Source organism: Cherax quadricarinatus, chromosome 28, assembly GCF_038502225.1.
Source record: "Cherax quadricarinatus isolate ZL_2023a chromosome 28, ASM3850222v1, whole genome shotgun sequence".
Classification (NCBI taxonomy): Eukaryota; Metazoa; Arthropoda; class Malacostraca; order Decapoda; family Parastacidae; genus Cherax; species Cherax quadricarinatus.
Window position 1 is genome coordinate 6,461,625 of NC_091319.1, and position 14,077 is coordinate 6,475,701.

At 40.8% G+C, this 14,077-nt stretch overlaps 1 protein-coding gene across 9 annotated transcripts in view; it reads left to right on the forward strand.

The window, feature by feature from the left end:
• The first annotated feature begins 4,635 nt into the window (after nucleotides 1–4,635).
• The window catches only part of Prp40 (pre-mRNA processing factor 40), a 114,214-nt gene continuing 104,772 nt past the window's right edge, over nucleotides 4,636–14,077 (forward strand). For 7 of the 9 annotated variants that reach the window (XM_070089365.1, XM_053782812.2, XM_053782815.2 and 4 more), the window contains exon 1: nucleotides 4,637–4,918. Coding sequence is in view for 7 of the 9 variants with exons in the window: in XM_053782812.2 (XP_053638787.1) it covers nucleotides 4,916–4,918 (3 nt within the window). In the remaining 2 variants the exon portion in view is untranslated. Of the gene's footprint in view, nucleotides 4,919–14,077 lie in introns of all 9 variants that reach the window. The other 2 variants (XM_070089367.1, XM_053782818.2) reach the window with 2 other exon arrangements.

Sequence of the window (14,077 nt, forward strand, 5' to 3'; positions counted from 1 at the left end):
TAAATATTCTCCTGACCCGGCTCCTGTTCTGCGGGTTGCCGGTGTTGATATAGCAAACCCACTAGATGTTGCCAATGAAATTGGCAATCATCTGGTCCGTATTTCTCAGGGACTCCATCTATGCCCCTCATTTCTTTCCTCAAAGTCTGCCAGAGAGTTAGCACCCTTGGACTTTTCTTCTCTCAGAGAAGAACAGTATAATGTGCCTTTTACACTTCAAGAACTGGAGGCAACACTCTCAGCTTGTCGATCATCGGCAGCTGGGCCCGACGACATTCATATTCGTATGCTACAACATTTACATCAGTCAGCCCTTGCAGTCCTATTACGCCTTTACAATCTTATTTGGTCACAAGGAGTTCTTCCACAGCTGTGGAAATCCGCCATTGTTCTCCCTTTCCGCAAACCAGGCACTACGGGACATGAAACCTCCCACTATCGTCCCATTGCTCTTACCAGTGCAGTTTGCAAAGTAATGGAACGTCTAGTAAATAGACGTTTAGTGTGGTATTTAGAGACACACAACAGTCTCTCCACTCGTCAATATGGCTTTCGTAAGGGACGTTCTACCATAGACCCCTTACTGCGCTTGGATACGTATGTTCGTAATGCCTTTGCGAATAACCACTCAGTTATTGCCATATTTTTTGATCTTGAGAAGGCATATGACACAACTTGGAGGTATAATATTTTAGCCCAAGCCCACTCCTTAGGCCTTCGAGGCAATCTACCATCCTTCCTTAAGAACTTTTTAACTGACAGGCATTTCCGTGTTCGGGTTAATAATGTGCTCTCCCCGGACTTTATCCAAGCTGAAGGTGTCCCCCAGGGATGTGTTCTGAGCACAACACTTTTTCTCCTTGCTATTAATGATTTGGCCTCTAGTCTTCCATCAAATATTTGGTCATCACTCTATGTTGATGACTTCGCTATTGCCTGTGCAGGCGCTGACTGTCACCTCCTTACAGTTTCTCTCCAGCATGCAGTCGACCGTGTTTCCAATTGGGCCACCACACATGGGTTTAAATTTTCCAGCACTAAAACCCACCAAATCACTTTCACTAGACGCTCTGTCATCTCTGATCATCCTTTGTACCTCTATGGCTCACGTATCCCTGAACGTGATACAGTCAAGTTTCTGGGCCTCCTCTTTGATCGTAGGTTATCCTGGAAACCTCACATTACCTCTCTGAAGGCAACTTGTCACAGCCGGCTGAACCTTCTTAAAACCCTTGCTCATCTTTCGTGGGGAGCTGATCGTCGAACCCTCCTTCACCTACATTCCACCCTTATTTTATCGAAACTTGATTATGGTGACCAGATCTATTCAGCGGCATCTCCTGCTACTCTCTCTAGCCTTAACCCCATTCATCACCAAGGATTATGTTTATGCCTTGGTGCTTTTCGCTCTTCCCCTGTCGAAAGCCTCTATGCAGAAGCGAACGTTCCATCCTTATCCGATCGCCGTGATGCCCATTGCCTGCGCTACTATGTACGCTCTCATGATCTCCGCAATCCTTCCATTTATAGAATGGTCACTGATATTAGTAGACATTCTTTATTTGTTCGCCGCCCCTGCTTACTCCGTCCCTTCTCTCTTCGCCTTCATTCGCTCTTGTCTTCTCTTCAACTACCACCTTTCTATGTACATGTAGCATCACACTTTTCCCTACCCCCCTGGGAAGTTCCAGCTGTTCGAGTCTGTTCTTTCTCCCTCCCTTGCTCGAAAGCCCAACTGTCTACGGTCGCTTCCCGCTCTCTTTTTCTTGACCACTTTCACTCTCATTCTCATGCCATTGCTGTGTACACAGATGGCTCTAAGTCTTCTGACGGCGTAGGATTCGCAGCAGTGTTTCCGGACAGCGTCGTACAAGGGCATTTACTATCTTCAGCTAGTATTTTTACTGCTGAATTATATGCCATCCTTACAGCACTTATCCGTATTGCATCTATGCCTGTGTCATCATTTGTGGTTGTCTCAGACTCCCTTAGTGCTTTACAGGCTATACAAAAATTTGATACACCTCACCCCTTAGTCCTCCGTATCCAACTTTGGCTACGCCGCATCTTTACTAAGCATAAAGATATTGTTTTTTGTTGGGTCCCTGGTCATGTTGACGTACAGGGCAATGAACAGGCAGACACTGCTGCGCGGTCAGCAGTACATGACCTACCAGTTTCTTATAGAGGTATTCCATGTACGGACTATTTTGCTGTAATATCTTCCCACCTTCACACCCGTTGGCAACAACGTTGGTCTACTATGCTCGGCAACAAACTTCAGTCTATTAAACCGAGTATAGGTTACTGGCCGTCTTCTTATCACCAGTGTCGAGGTTGGGAGACTACTCTCTCCCGTCTTCGCATTGGCCATACTCGTCTTACTCATGGATATCTCATGGAGAGGCGTCTTGCTCCTCTCTGTGAGAATTGCCAAGCTCCATTATCAGTCAGCCACATTCTGTTGGACTGCCCACTTTATCAACGAGCACGCAGAATTTACCTCTGTCGTCGTCTTCGCCCCGCTGCTCTCTCTTTACCTTCCCTTCTCGCTGATGGACCCACCTTTCATCCGGACTCTCTCATTGACTTTTTGACAACGACTGACTTACTCCACAAATTTTGATACGTTCAGCCCTTTCTACTTGTATCTCTTGCTACCCTCTACCCCCGTACTATCCCCTGCCCCGCTGTTTTCTGTAACCTGCTGATCATCCCCCCTCCCTTCTGCCATCCAATTCCCTTGCTTCCTTCCCTACCCTGCAGCGCTGTATAGCCCTTGTGGCTTAGCGCTTCTTTTTGATTATAATAATAATTACCGGTCTACCCCTTTAAAAAATATGATATGGATGTAACCCTAGACCCAGTCTCTCACCTTCAATGTTCCCAGAAAGGCTTACCATAGTGTCTTTGACTCAAACTGTGACATTTTTAAGTTAAAAAAAATACATAAAATATAAATTGGCATATTTTCTTTAAAGCAAACAGATAAGGGTTAAAATGCATAGGAATGAAAAAAAAGAACAAAAAAAATGCATAAAATATGGAATCACTCTTTGGACAACTATATGTATGTTTAATTGGAATAAACTTTCCTTAGTAATGATTAGTTATTTTTTATTTTCTCATAAAATTTGCTGCAGTTTTAATCAATATTTATTTTTCAGTACATTACCCCTTTTACTAGTGATTCATTTAATCTACATCTTTCCTGTTTTTCTTTTATTTTTATTGTTGTGATGTTTCTGTCCAGGACAAAATGACCGGGATTTCAGGACAACTTCCAAACCAGGACAATCCCGATCAAAATGGAATGTATGGTAAGCCTACAGATATAATAATAATAATAATAATAATAATAATAATAATAATAATAATAATAATAATAATAATAATAATAATAACAACAATAATAATAATAATAATAATAATAATAATAATAATAATAATAATAATAATAATAATAATAATAATAATAATTTATTTCAGCATGATACAATGTCTGTACAAACATTATACATGCCGAAAGCCCCTGTATATGCACAGCACTTCGAGCAAACATAAGACTAACTTAAGATTAATAAGGCAATAGCAATAAAGTGTAAATTTAGGAGTTTACAATGAATACAAGAGAATTGATTATTCTATTAGTTCATGCTATAGGCTTAGCCTCTCAATTTCAATTAACCCAGAAAGGTAGCCTCGTATTCCATAGGCCTAGCCTCTCAGTTTCATTGATCCCATAAAGATATCCCAGTATCCCATATTTCTAGCCTTTCACTTTCAATGATTCCAGAAAGATATCCCAGTATTCCATAGGCCTAACCTTTCAGTTTCAATGAACCAAGAAAAGGTATCTCAGTATTCCATAGGCCTAGCCACTCAATTTCAATGATCCCAGAAAGGTATCAGTATCACAGTATTCCTTAGGCCTAGCCTCTCAGTTTCATTGATCCCATAAAGATATCCCAGTATCCCATATTTCTAGCCTCTCATTGTCAGTGATCCCAGAAAGGTATTCTCCCTCATCGCGCAGCGACCAGGTCACTGGTGAACCATCCCTGCTGGAAGTCTTATCAGTAAGCAAGTTTATTTATTTATTTATTTATTTATTTAGTAATTTTAGCATACATACAGAGGTACAAAAAAATACAGGTAAGAGCAGCATGCCAAAGCCACTTATATGCATAGCATTACGGGCTGGCTTAAAATTAACTTAAGATTAACTAAGCAATGATGAAATCAGTGATAAAACATTATTGTAAACAGATAACTATAAAGCACAAGTGAGTATTACAAAGACAGGTCATATGGTTGCATGCATTGCTGTACATTCAGTCGAATGGAGTATTCTGTTAGGTAGTGTATTTAAAAAAATAATAAAGTAAGTAAGTAAGTAAGTTTATTCAGGTATACATAAATACAGTTACATAGAATTATCATACATAGCAGCATATGTGTAGAGAACCTAAGATAACCCAAAAAAGTCAGACAGAGTGACTTATTTGACTTATATATGTTGATGCGTAAGAAAACCCCAGACCTGCTGGAAATATTTCAAATAATGAGTAAAAGGTATCCGTCCAATGCGGTTTATCTAATACAGATAATTAAATAATGCCACTGAAGGAGACAATCAGGAGGAAGGAAGAGTTCTCCATCTTGGCTGTGCTCACACCTAGCGTTCAACGAATCAATGTGAATAGCCATATACGTACAACCCCTTTGATATTAAAGCGACTGTAAATTTAGGAAAATACAGTATTATTTTTTCGAGGTAAATTTTATGAAAATATCTCACAATGAGTGATGAGCTAGTATTGAGACAGTAGTGAACGCTGGTTGTTTGTGTGAGGTCTGACGGATCTCTGAGGCGCCGCCGATCAATTTTTTCTTATTCGCTAATTAGAAGTCAATGGTTTGTATTAAATCAATTTTGTCTTCTTTTCGGATATGCCCTCGAGGTGCTGGGCGATATAATATTGATTTACAGGCGTGAAAGGTAGCTTTATTAGCTATTTTCTACATTAAAGATACGAGCTTACGTAAAGGGACCAGATTTTTGCGTAAGCCGCTGCTGATTGATTTACTTTGAATTCCTTGTTTTGTTTTTATTCTCACTTTATGTACTTTACTAAGGATTTGTTGTTTACTAGTAAGTCATCTTCCATTCACCCATCTCTAGTGTAATTTTTTTACGTAATATTTCAGACCATAGGACAATAATGGCGGTAATGATAGAGATCATCTAAATACGAGTCTGTTGGGAATATTAACCTGGAGGGTTAATGTTCTCATCAAACAGGATATCATCCCAGGATAATCCAGTAAAGTTTGTGTGTCATTGGGGATTGCCAGTCTTATTTCCATTGGAGGCTTGTAATCTCACCCTGGTACCTACTTATTGCTAGTTGAACAGGCAGCAAGTGTAAGGAAACATGTCCAACATTTTATCCGTGCTGGAGAGCAATCTATGGTCCCTCAGTGTGAGAGCTCTGTATGATCCTTGTGGGTTTAGCATGCATTTATGATTATAATCAGTGACAGCTGGACACTTATCAAGCAAGTCTGAGCCACAGACTGACTTGGTCTTTAGGGCAAGCTGGGCATTTCTGTTATGATTTGTGGACTAATGTACTTGATCTATGCTTAGATAAGCTTACTGAATGAAAATAAACTTACAGTACAACACACTATGCCATTTTTGAAATTCTTAAGCCTACTAACTTAATGTATTGCAAAATAACTCTTGAAATCATAATATGTAACATGAGCCCCACCTGTGCTGTGATTTGATTTGTTATACATACTGCTTTTCATTTCCTATCTTCGTTCTTATGTTCTTCTTATAACTGTTACAAAATACACAGGCATGACACTAAACAGTTCTCTTTCTGAGACTCCTCCCTTGAACTTCTACAGAAACTTGATGTAAATAAAGGGGCCTAAAATGTGGAATAAGTGATTTCAGTTTCTTAACTGAATGAATTTAAAACTTTTTTTGTGTTGATTTTTTCCCTAAAATAATTTCTAATGTAACTCCATAAATTTCCATTAAACCTTTGTCCTTGTTATAAATTGCACCATTTTCTTATTTTTTTTTTTTAAATTTAATCACATCTCCATCTATTATGATACATCATTACTTCATTGTTTGATTTTTAATCCTATTGAAATTGCTTCAGTTTAACATTTTAACATTAAATATTAAAGTCTTAAACTTAATGATCAGTTTTTACAAGAAAATTGTATAACGGTTAATTTCATAGTGTGTACATACTACATTTATGTGCTGTTATTTTTATATATATATATATATATATATATATATATATATATATATATTTATATATATATAAATATATATATATATATACATATATATATATATATATATATATATATATATATATGCATACATACATACATACATACATACATACATACATACATACATATACAGTGGACCCCCGCATAACGATTTTAATCCGTGCAAGAGGGGTAATTGTTATGCGAAATAATCGGTATGTGAATGAATTTTCCCCATAAGAAATAATGGAAATAAAATTAATCCGTGCAAGACACCCAAAAGTATGAAAAAAAATTTTTTTTACCACATGAAATGTTAATTTTAATACACACAAACTGAAAAAGGCATGCACACTTACATGACACTTACTTTTATTGAAGATCTGGTGATGATTGATGGGATGGGAGGAGGGGAGAGAGAGTGTTAGTGTTTAGAAGGGGAATCCCCTTCCATTAAGACTTGAGGTGGCAAGTCCTTTTCTGGGGTTACTTCCCTTCTTCTTTTAATGCCACTAGGACCAGCTTCAGAGTCACTGGACTTCTTTCGCACAACATATCTGTCCATAGTGGCCTGTACCTCTCGTTCCTTTATGATTTGTCTAAAGTGGTTCACAACATTGTCATTGTAAAAGTCACCAGCACGGCTTGCAATAGCTGTGTGAGGGTGATTTTCATCAAAAAAGGTTTGCACTTCAAGCCACTTTGCACAGATTTCTTTAATCTTTGTAGTAGGCAACTTCTTCAATTTCTCTCTCCCCTCCTCTGAACCAGTTTCCTCAGGTCTGGCCTCTTGCTCTTGAAGTTGATCTATCAGCTCATCAGTGGTTAGTTCTTCATTGTCCTCCTCCACCAACTCTTCCACATCATCCCCACTAACCTCCAACCCCAAGGACTTTCCCAATGCCACAATGGATTCCTCAAGTGGCATAATCCTCTCAGGGTTAGCCTCAAACCCTTCAAAATCCCTTTTGTCTACACATTCTGGCCACAGTTTCTTCCAAGCAGAGTTCAAGGTCTTCTTAGTCACTCCCTCCCAAGCCTTACCTATAAGGTTTACACAATTGAGGATATTAAAGTGCTCTCTCCAAAACTCTCTTAGAGTCAGTTGAGTTTCTGAGGTCACTACAAAGCACCTTTCAAACAGAGCTTTTGTGTACAGTTTTTTGAAGTTTGCAATAACCTGCTGGTCCATGGGCTGCAGGAGAGGAGTGGTATTAGGAGGCAAAAACTTCACCTTAATGAAGCTCATGTCCCCATAAAGTCGCTCTGCCACGTCTGTAGGATGACCAGGGGCATTGTCTAACACCAGGAGGCACTTAAGTTCTAATTTCTTTTCAGTTAGGTAATCTTTCACATTGGGGGCAAATGCATGGTGTAACCAGTTATAGAAAAAGTCCCTAGTGACCCATGCCTTACTGTTTGCCCTCCACAGCACACACAAATTATCCTTGAGGACATTCTTTTGCCTGAACGCTCTGGGAGTTTCAGAGTGATACACTAATAAAGGCTTAACTTTGCAATCACCACTAGCATTGGCACACATCAACAAAGTAAGCCTGTCTTTCATAGGCTTATGTCCTGGGAGTGCCTTTTCCTCCTGAGTAATGTAGGTCCTGCTTGGCATTTTCTTCCAGAACAGGCCTGTTTCATCACAATTAAACACTTGTTCAGGTTTCAGTCCTTCACTGTCTATGTACTCCTTGAATTCCTGCACATATTTTTCAGCCGCTTTGTGGTCCGAACTGGCAGCCTCACCATGCCTTATCACACTATGGATGCCACTACGCTTCTTAAATCTCTCAAACCAACCTTTGCTGGCCTTAAATTCACTCACATCATCACTAGTTGCAGGCATTTTTTTAATTAAATCCTCATGCAACTTCCTAGCCTTTTCACATATGATCGCTTGAGAGACGCTATCTCCTGCTAGCTGTTTTTCATTTATCCACACCAATAAGAGTCTCTCAACATCTTCCATCAATTGCGATCTTTGTTTCGAAAACACAGTTAAACCTTTGGCAAGAACAGCTTCCTTGATTGTCTTTCTGGTGCCCACAATAGTAGCGATGGTTGATTGGGGTTTCTTGTACAACTTGACTAGGTCGGCGATACGCACTCCACTTTCATACTTATCAATGATCTCTTTCTTCATTTCTATTGGAATTCTCACCCTTATTGGTGTACGGTTGGCACTAGAAGCTTTCTTGGGGCCCATGGTCACTTATTTTCCAGAAACAGCACCGAAAACACTGTAATAATACGAAATATTCCGATTGTATGCTTGGATGTTACCGCGGAGGCTGGCTGGTAAACAATGGCACGGGCGGCACATGTGAGGCTGGCTGAGAGCGCACATTGGACGCGTCTCGGACGAAAATCGGTGAGCGGGTTTTTAATCGGTATGCGCGGCAAAATTTTTGCGATTAAAGCAAGCGGTATGCGGATTAATCGCTATGTGATGCCATCGTTATGCGGGGGTCCACTGTATATATATATATATATATTATATATATATATATATATATATATATATATATATATATATATGTATATTTATATATATATATTTATATATATATATATATACAGTGGACCCCCGCATAACGATGGCATCGCATAGCGATTTTTCCGCATAACGATTACTTTTATCGCAAAATTTTTGCCCCGCATACCGATTAAAAACCCGCATACCGATTTTCGTCCGAGACGCGTCCAATGTGCCCTCACATGTGCCGGCCGTCCCATTGTTTACCAGCCAGCCTCCGCGGTAACATCCAAGCATACACTCGGAATATTTCGTATTATTACAGTGTTTTCGGTGGTGTTTCTGGAAAATAAGTGACCATGGGCCCCAAGAAAGCTTCTAGTGCCAACCCTGTGGTAAAAAGGGTGAGAATTAGTATGGAAATTAAGAAAGATTTTGAAGGGTTTGGGGCTAACCCTGAGAAGCCTATGCCAGTTGTGGAATCCATTGTGCCTACTTCAAAGATTAAGGAAATGTGTGCAGAGTGGTTTGAACTGCAAACCTTTATAGATGAAAATCACCCTGACACAGCTGTTGCAAGCCGTGCTTGTGACTATTTCAATGACAATGTTATGGCCCATTTTAGGAAAGTCTTGAAGAAACGGGAGGTACAGAGCTCTATGGACAGATTTGTTGTGCGACAGAGGTCCAGTGACTCTGAAGCTGGTCCTAGTGGCATTAAAAGAAGAAGGGAAGTAACCCCAGAAAAGGACTTGCTACCTCAAGTCCTAATGGAAGGGGATTCCCCTTCTAAACAGTAAGAAGATAATGCTCTCCCCTCCTCCCATCCCATCAATCATCACCAGATCTTCAATAAAAGTAAGTGTCATGTAATTGTGCATGCCTTTTTCAGTTTGTGTGTATTAAAATTAACATTTCATGTGGTAAAAAAAATTTTTTTTCATACTTTTGGGCGTCTTGCACGGATTAATTTTATTTCCATTATTTCTTATGGGGAAAATTAATTCGCATAACGATTATTTCGCATAACGATGAGCCCTCTTGCACGGATTAAAATCGTTAACCGGGGGTCCACTGTATATATATATATATATATATATATATATATATATATATATATACTATATATATTTATATATATATATATCAAGTATTTACATTGAAGCATATATGTGAACAGTATTTACCTGGAGTTTACCTGGAGAGAGTTTCGGGGGTCAACGCCCCCGCGGCCCGGTCTGTGACCAGGCCTCCTGGTGGATCAGCGCCTGATCAACCAGGCTGTTGCTGCTGGCTGCACGCAAACCAACGTACGAGCCACAGCCCGGCTGATCAGGAACTGACTTTAGGTGCTTGTCCAGTGCCAGCTTGAAGACTGCCAGGGGTCTGTTGGTAATCCCCCTTATGTGTGCTGGGAGGCAGTTGAACAGTCTCGGTCCCCTGACACTTATTGTATGGTCTCTTAACGTGCTAGTGACACCCCTGCTTTTCATTGGGGGGATGGTGCATCGTCTGCCAAGTCTTTTGCTTTCGTAGTGAGTGATTTTCGTGTGCAAGTTCGGTACTAGTCCCTCTAGGATTTTCCAGGTGTATATAATCATGTATCTCTCCCTCCTGCGTTCCAGGGAATACAGGTTTAGAAACCTCAAGCGCTCCCAGTAATTGAGGTGTTTTATCTCCGTTATGCGCGCCGTGAAAGTTCTCTGTACATTTTCTAGGTCGGCAATTTCACCTGCCTTGAAAGGTGCTGTTAGAGTGCAGCAATATTCCAGCCTAGATAGAACAAGTGACCTGAAGAGTGTCATCATGGGCTTGGCCTCCCTAGTTTTGAAGGTTCTCATTATCCATCCTGTCATTTTTCTAGCAGATGCGATTGATACAATGTTATGGTCCTTGAAGGTGAGATCCTCCGACATAATCACTCCCAGGTCTTTGACGTTGGTGTTTCGCTCTATTTTGTGGCCAGAATTTGTTTTGTACTCTGATGAAGATTTAATTTCCTCATGTTTACCATATCTGAGTAATTGAAATTTCTCATCGTTGAACTTCATATTGTTTTCTGCAGCCCACTGAAAGATTTGGTTGATGTCCGCCTGGAGCCTTGCAGTGTCTGCAATGGAAGACACTGTCATGCAGATTCGGGTGTCATCTGCAAAGGAAGACACGGTGCTGTGGCTGACATCCTTGTCTATGTCGGATATGAGGATGAGGAACAAGATGGGAGCTAGTACTGTGCCTTGTGGAACAGAGCTTTTCACCGTAGCTGCCTCGGACTTTACTCTGTTGACGACTACTCTCTGTGTTCTGTTAGTGAGGAAATTATAGATCCATCGACCAACTTTTCCTGTTATTCCTTTAGCGCGCATTTTGTGCGCTATTACGCCATGGTCACACTTGTCGAAGGCTTTTGCAAAGTCTGTATATATTACATCTGCATTCTTTTTGTCTTCTAGTGCATTTAGGACCTTGTCGTAGTGATCCAGTAGTTGAGACAGACAGGAGCGACCTGTTCTAAACCCATGTTGCCCTGGGTTGTGTAACTGATGGGTTTCTAGATGGGTGGTGATCTTGCTTCTTAGGACCCTTTCAAAGATTTTTATGATATGGGATGTTAGTGCTATTGGTCTGTAGTTCTTTGCTGTTGCTTTACTGCCCCCTTTGTGGAGTGGGGCTATGTCTGTTGTTTTTAGTAACTGAGGGACGACCCCCGTGTCCATGCTCCCTCTCCATAGGATGGAAAAGGCTCGTGATAGGGGCTTCTTGCAGTTCTTGATGAACACAGAGTTCCATGAGTCTGGCCCTGGGGCAGAGTGCATGGGCATGTCATTTATCGCCTGTTCGAAGTCATTTGGCGTCAGGATAACATCGGATAGGCTTGTGTTAATCAAATTTTGTGGCTCTCTCATAAAAAATTCATTTTGATCTTCGACTCTCAGTCTGGTTAGCGGCTTGCTAAAAACTGAGTCATATTGGGACTTGAGTAGCTCACTCATTTCCTTGCTGTCATCTGTGTAGGACCCATCTTGTTTAAGTAGGGGCCCAATACTGGACGTTGTTCTCGATTTTGATTTGGCATAGGAGAAGAAATACTTTGGGTTTCTTTCGATTTCATTTATGGCTTTTAGTTCTTCCCGCGATTCCTGACTCCTAAAGGATTCTTTTAGCTTAAGTTCGATGCTTGCTATTTCTCTGACCAGTGTCTCCCTGCGCATTTCTGATATATTGACCTCTTTTAGCCGCTCTGTTATTCTTTTCCGTCGCCTGTAAAGGGAGCGCCTGTCTCTTTCTATTTTACATCTACTCCTCCTTTTTCTTAGAGGAATAAGCCTTGTGCATACATCGAGTGCCACCGAGTTAATCTGTTCTAGGCATAAGTTTGGGTCTGTGTTGCTTAGTATATCTTCCCAGCTTATATCGGTTAGGACTTGGTTTACTTGGTCCCACTTTATGTTTTTGTTATTGAAGTTGAATTTGGTGAATGCTCCCTCGTGACTAGTCTCATTTTGTCGGTCTGGGGCTCCACGCATACATGTCTGAACCTCAATTATGTTGTGATCTGAGTATATTGTTTTTGATATGGTGACATTTCTTATCAGATCATCATTGTTAGTGAAGATGAGGTCTAGTGTATTCTCCAGTCTAGTAGGCTCTATTATTTGCTGGTTTAAATTGAATTTTGTGCAGAGATTTAAAAGCTCGTGTGAGTGTGAGTTTTCATCAGAGCTGCCTCCTGGTGTTATTACTGCAACAATATTATTTGCTATATTCCTCCATTTTAGGTGCCTTAAGTTGAAATCCCCCAGGAGCAAGATGTTGGGTGCAGGAGCTGGAAGATTTTCCAGACAGTGGTCAATTTTTAACAGCTGTTCCTGGAATTGCTGGGATGTTGCATCCGGAGGCTTGTAGACTACCACAATGACTAGGTTTTGGTTCTCGACCTTTACTGCTAAAACTTCCACTACGTCATTTGAGGCATTAAGCAGTTCTGTGCAAACAAGTGACTCTGCAATGTACAGGCCAACCCCCCCCTTTTGCCTGTTCACTCTGTCACATCTGTATAGGTTGTAACCTGGGATCCATATTTCGTTGTCCAAGTGATCCTTTATGTGGGTCTCAGTGAAAGCCGCGAACATTGCCTTTGCCTCTGCAAGCAGTCCACGGATGAAAGGTATTTTGTTGTTTATTGCTGGCTTTAGACCCTGTATATTTGCAAAGAAGAATGTTATCGGACTGGTGGTATTGTTGGTACTGGGGGGGGATTTTTTTTCCGGCATTAGTATCTGTATCTGTTGGTTTGGAGTGGAGGCCATCGACTGTGGTTCCACTCCAGGAATGACTGGATTTGGTGTACGATTTCTGCCATTTCCTGCCAGTTTTTTTTCCTTCCTGGCACTAAAAAACCTCTCCCTCTTGAGTGGCTGTGGCTACCCAGGTTTTCCCATGGCCTGGATGTTTTGTATCTTTTTGTCCCCTTTAGATGGTATGCCTGGCAATTTAAGTTATAGCACAGTCTTTCCTGTACTGAAGAGGTACACATTTCAGGGTGAAAAAGCTTACAGGAAGGGAGTTTGCATTTTCCTGTTGTCATATGGGCATGACATTTTCTAGGGTGGTCATAGTTGCATGTCCCATCTGTTTTTCCAGATTTCCCATGCCAGCAGATACCAAGTGCATAGTATGTGCACAGGCTTGGTTTCCGTTTGCCTTGGGTTTCTGTGACTGTATTCCCTGTTGGTGCATGTTTCCCTGTCTTATTCCTATCCTCCTTAGCACCAACAATGGAGCTCCCACCAGTTGTTTTTGGTAATTTATCCTCACTATTGCTATTGGAGTCCTCTTGTTTGCTATTTCCTGCGGTATTTCTGGTTTGCAATATTGGTTTTATCTTATCTTTGACTACACTTGTTTCCCTACTATGGCTCCTGTCCTCTATGAGGTCATTTATATGTATTCCTTCCTGCGTATAATTCCCGACTACCTGGACAAAATCTCCAGCTTCACCATTACTGTCTCCCAGGACAATATCTCCAACTTCACCATTTCTGTCTCCCAGGACAGCACCTCCAGCTTCACCATTACTGTCTCCCAGGACAGCACTATCAGCCCCACATTTACTGACTACCAGGACATCACCTCCAGCCTTACAGTTTGTGACTACATGGCCAGTATCAAGGGCAGTACCATTCAGCCCGGACTTTTTATGTTCCCATCTGTTGTAGAAAGCTTCCAGGTTTTCTATGAAAGCAGCTTTGATGTTATCCTCTTTTAATACCCTTGTGATTT